The 5,420-nt window shown below is 31.6% G+C and overlaps 1 protein-coding gene across 1 annotated transcript; it reads right to left on the bottom strand.

Moving 5' to 3' along the window:
- Positions 1-300: 300 nt before the first annotated feature.
- Positions 301-1,388, bottom strand: LOC112521897 (zinc finger protein ZAT5). Its single transcript, XM_025130900.1, has one exon. The coding sequence runs from the start codon at positions 1,386-1,388 to the stop codon at positions 408-410; it is 981 nt and encodes a 326-aa protein (XP_024986668.1). The 3' UTR covers positions 301-407.
- Positions 1,389-5,420: the final 4,032 nt, after the last annotated feature.

Raw genomic sequence — 5,420 nt, 5'->3', positions numbered from 1 at the left:
AAACATATTATAATCACATATGAATTCATGTGAAGTAATACATGAAATGAAAGTAGTATACAATGATTCAACTTCAAAACTCAAGAAAAAAAATGATATTGAAGCTTAAACGAAGAAGATCACATACTTATGCTATTTTTTTGGAATTTGAATGATCGAATTCAAAATTTGGGAAAGGAAAAAAAATCTCTTACTGTAGGATTAATTTACCTTGAATTGAATTGAAGTTTTGAGAATTTGAAAGGAATTTAAGGCATGGTAATTAGATAAGAAGAATCAGTTTTAATTTATTAATTAATTGTCAATGAATAATAATAACAATTGAAAATGTAATATTTCACATTAATCTCGATATGAGTAGGCAATTTTGATGTGGACCTTCTTTTTTTGTTTCTTCTTTCTTGCTTTCAGTAATGGCAATCTACCAAAGCTGGAGCAGAGAAGACTAGATGTTGTTGTGATGATTTGGATGTGAACTGAAATTTCGATTGGACGTCGTCGACGACATCCGGTGGAGGAAGGTTAAGATCCAATGATAACATACTACTACTACCTCCCGGAGACTTTTCAATGATGTGATCAGTGGTGCTGTCGTCGGTTTGCATCGAGATTCCAACTCGGTTGATCGATGGAGGGGTTGGTCGGTGTTTTCTCATGTGTCCGCCGAGAGCTTGGCCGGATAAGAACTCCGATCCGCATATTGAACATTCATGAACTTTTCCTTTGGTGTTGTTATGAATAATTCCTGTTTGAATGAAACCTGATGACGGTGAAGGAGATTTCTGAACGTTATTACTGATGATCATACTGGCCTTGTTTTCTTCGTCTTCTACAACGACTTTGTGTTGATCTTCTTCAGAATATTCCATTAATGGCGGTGGAATATTAACCGAACCAGATTTCTTCTCTTCAACGTTAAGCTTCGGCTTCTTGTGACTGGCTCTGTGTCCGCCTAAAGCTTGAAACGACGGAAACGTACGGTTGCACGTTTTGCACTCATAGACATAGAAACCTGTTTTTCCACCGACTGTGGTAGTCGTCATCTCCGTGAACCTCCGACTGCTCAACTTCTCCGTCTTCTGACGAATTTGATCGGATTTTTCCTCCTTGACCGGAGAAACACTTTGAGCCAACATAATCAAACAATTCGCCATGTCTTGATCTTCCTCCGTTGACATCTCAGATGACATGACCGGCGAGTGATCAGCCTCAGGTGTGTAATTATCAATCAAACAGTCACCGTCTGCATTACTGTTGCCGGAGGTACTGGATGACATTCCAAAAGGGGAACAAGGCCTTTGGCGTTTGGTACGCTTTCCTCTGATGATTTGGCGGGCTCGATCACGACTCATACCTTGAGTGAATTCTGCCATGAACTCCATTTCCATGGCCAAATTAAGAGTGTGTGTGTGTGTGTGTGAAAGAGAGAGAGAGAGAGAGAGAGAGAGAGAGAGGTGGTAAAGGGAGGAGGGGGTGTTAGTTCAGTATATATACATAGTGAAAGGGTTAAAAATGTGAATAGTTGTGGATAGGAAGAGAAGGTGGTAAAGTGTAACTTTTTCTTGAACTAGTTTGTTGCCAACGATCTTTCTTTGCGTTTCCCCTCCCTTCTGAAAAATGTTAATAGTTGTGCTTCTCACGCGCTTTAAATGTTCCTCGCGTGCTCTTCCTCCCATCTTTTCTTTTACCTTTTTCTATTTCCCTTCTCATTTCACCTTATTATTACAACCCAAATTGATATACACTTCGGGACTGTTTGACAATTACTGAACAATTTGATTCAGAATGATTAAGTGGTTATAAAGATTAAAAGACTTTCATGATATAATGCAGAATGAAATATAATTGTTTGGTAATTGTGTACAATGAAATTATGGCTCTTAATGGTTAAGAGAGATCTAATATACAAAATCATTAAGAGAATTTTAGAACCATTAAGAGACATATTTTTTTTGTCAAACAAGATTCATCTCTTAACGATTCAGAAGTTGTCTCTTAATAGAACTATTAAGAGATAAACAAACAACCCATCTATCTTTCTCATTCTCATCAAATTCATTTTTAATTTTCTTTTAATTAAATTTTTATGCTTTATGTATTTACGCTATTTTCAGATTTAAAAAAAAATCTTTAAGCAATTTGTTTATTTGTGTAATTTGCCTAAGAATTCTCATTTTTATAAAAATAATTCTTTTATTAATTTAAAAATAAGTTTTATGCAAACACATAAGATATAAGTTATGGTTAAAATGAATAATTGATGCTAAAAATGACTAAAAAATGAATTAAGTTGAGGAGATTTAACTATTTTGATAAATTTCCATATATATATATATATATATATATATATATTCAATCATTTTAATTGTATTTTCAAAAATCTTGAACACGAATAAATACATTTATAAACCACAAGAATGGTGTCTGATTGGTCTAAGCTTGGCTCCAAATATCAAAAGTATCAGGAGGTCTCAAGTTTAAATCCAAGGGAGGAATAAAAATCCCCTTATGACCATGAAGGTTCAAATACGGTGACTTCGGGTTATCTATAAAGCATATGGTCGTCCTGGGATTAGTCGGCTCGCATAGTGGGTTGGATATCCAGGTTAATAAAAAAAAATACATTTATAATGATATATAGTGTATTAATAAAAACAATTAAATCATGTTCATAAAATCAAGTTTACAACATATATATTAATACGTTTGTACGTCTTTTAAAAGCTTCACATTTGAACTCTATAAAATAAATAAATGAAACATCTGAGTTCTACTAATACGTAAGAATACTGGATATATATAACAAATAGTCAATCTAAGACTCCTAGACTATATCACACAAAACCATAAAAAAAAATGAAAGTAGAGAATAAAACGAAACATAAATTGATAACCATTTATATTTAAATTTGTAACTTACTGTTATATACATATAATTTATTAAAACTAACTGATAAACATATATAAATAAAGAGTAAGTATCAGACCCTATTAATGTAACAAAATTCTTCATCAAATTGATAACCATTTATATTCAAACATAAATTTCATATTAATTAACGAGAAATTACATTAACCTTTGATTCTCGATTCATAATAAAATTTACATCTCGTTATATTAGACGTAATTTTTTGTGGTAATAGACAAGGTACAAAATGGTAATTTGATAAACGAAATTTAAATAAATAATTAAATAAATGAGAATGCACGTTAAAGGTATGCTACCCCTCATTCACTCCATGTCGTCTTCATATCAAAGGAAAGTACTTCCCTATTATTCTTCTTTGCTTTTTTATATATTTGAGTAAACTATATTACAATTTTGGTCCTCATGGTTTTGAAATCATAATTTTTGTCCTTATTGTTTTCAATCTATTATTGTTTTCGTCCTCAAAAGTAAATATATTAGAACCCTTTCATTAACATAGTCGTATTTTAATCTTTTTGATTTATTTTTCTTTTTTCTTTTATTAAATATATGTTTTGTTTTCTTTTACTATGTATTTTTTGATAAAAATAATTAATGGATAAAAAAATTATAATATTTTGTTATTGTTTATGATAAGAATAATTAAAATAAACCACAAGAGTGGTGCCTGATTGGTTTGAGCTTAAACTCCAAAGATCAAAAGTACCTGGAGGTCCCAAATTCAAATCCAAGGAGGAATAAAAATTCCCTTGTGGCCATGGAGTTTAAATACGACGACTCCGGACTACCCGCAAAACAGGTCGTTGTCATGGGATTAGTCGGCTCGCATAGCAAGTTCGGATATCCAGGTTAATTTAAAAAAAAATTAAAATATTTTTAATACAACTAGGGTTTTTATGTTTTTGGTCATTATAGTTTTATTTTATTATTAGTTCAAGTTCTGTCACTAACATCGTTCAAGTGCAAATTGTTGAGTATTATTTACATAAGAGTATTTTAATTCTTATCTGTATGTTATGTGTTTATTTTAAAATGGATCTCATATATTATAGAGTTGTTGGAATGTATATGTATGTTATGTGTTTATGTATGTATGTATTATGATGTTAGATAGAAGGTGGGAGGGGAGAGGAGCAGGGAGTAAGTGTGAAGTGGGGTGGGGTTAATGAGTTAGTTATGTTATGGGTGGTGTGGAGTGTGTCCAGCATTACAATTTATAATAATAATAATAAATAATAAATAATAAAAATAATAGATTTTACAGGTAACCTTGGTTGGGAAACTTGTGATTATATCCAGACTTTAAATTTATGATTATGTATTTAATTAAATTGGTGGAAATTCTAAAATCAATTAATTAAAAATATTTTATTAATTATGTTTTTATATAGTTGTCGAAAAAGCAAGGGAAGGGCAATGGTGTGTGCGGGTGCATGCATTGTGTGAGCTCACCCTATTTACTTACTTTTATTTATTCCTTGGAGATCACTTTCTTTTATGTCCAAATAATTAAACCCAAAAATAAGTGCAACCATAACACCTTTGCTTTTCCTACTTGCACATCTACCCATCACCCCACTCTCACAATCCCAGATATGTATATACCTGTTTCATAAATAAATAAATAAATTTAAATAATTTTTTTATTAACCTGAATATCCAACCCGTTATACGAGCCGACTAATCCCAAGACGACCATCTGCTTTGCAGATAGTCCGGAGTCACCGCATTTGAACATCTGTGGCCACAAGAGAATTTTTATTCCTTCTTGGATTTAAACTTGGGACCTCCTGTTACTTTTGACATTTGAAGTCAAGCTCAAACTAATCACGCACCACCCTTGTGGTTTAAATTTAAATTATGAAATATAATGGGTCATAGAATTTATTTATCAAATGTTAGTTATATTACTGGATGAGTATAATAAAGACTGAGAATCTTATTTGATAAAAAAAACATCTCTTATTCGGTTAGTGCTTATTGGATAAGAGAAATTTACCAACAATCTATTTAATGGCAGACAATATTACCCGATAAGGTAACTGAGAATGATGAGTATTACTGCTAATCACTTGGCTGATAAGCATTTGGTAAACGATCTTAAGTACCAATTTATGCAAGTTGAGATATGGGAATGTTATTGAATTACATTTTAATAACATTCTTAGAAAAAGAATGGAGGTTCCAACTGTATTAAAAATGATATGTTAAAGTCTAGCTGATATAGAACTACGAGTTCTGAAGACGCCCATTCAAGCAAAGACTGGAGTCTGGATACCGTAATCCTTAAAAGAGAATTGGGTACGTTCCAACATCTATTTAATGTGTTTATGTAAAAGTATTGGAGTAAAACAGTTTATTTAATATGAATTATGGTTTATGGATAGTCTACAAAGTTGTAACCTATAGAAGTCTAAAAGCGTATATAGCAATAAACTCTTCTTTATTCATAATAACAACATATTTTAAATATTGATGATTATTGACATT

This window comes from Cynara cardunculus, assembly GCF_001531365.2.
Source record: "Cynara cardunculus var. scolymus isolate 2C chromosome LG 11, CcrdV1, whole genome shotgun sequence".
Lineage (NCBI taxonomy): Eukaryota > Viridiplantae > Streptophyta > Magnoliopsida > Asterales > Asteraceae > Cynara > Cynara cardunculus.
Note: the sequence above shows the minus strand (reverse complement) of the source record. Positions and strands in the feature narration are given on the sequence as shown.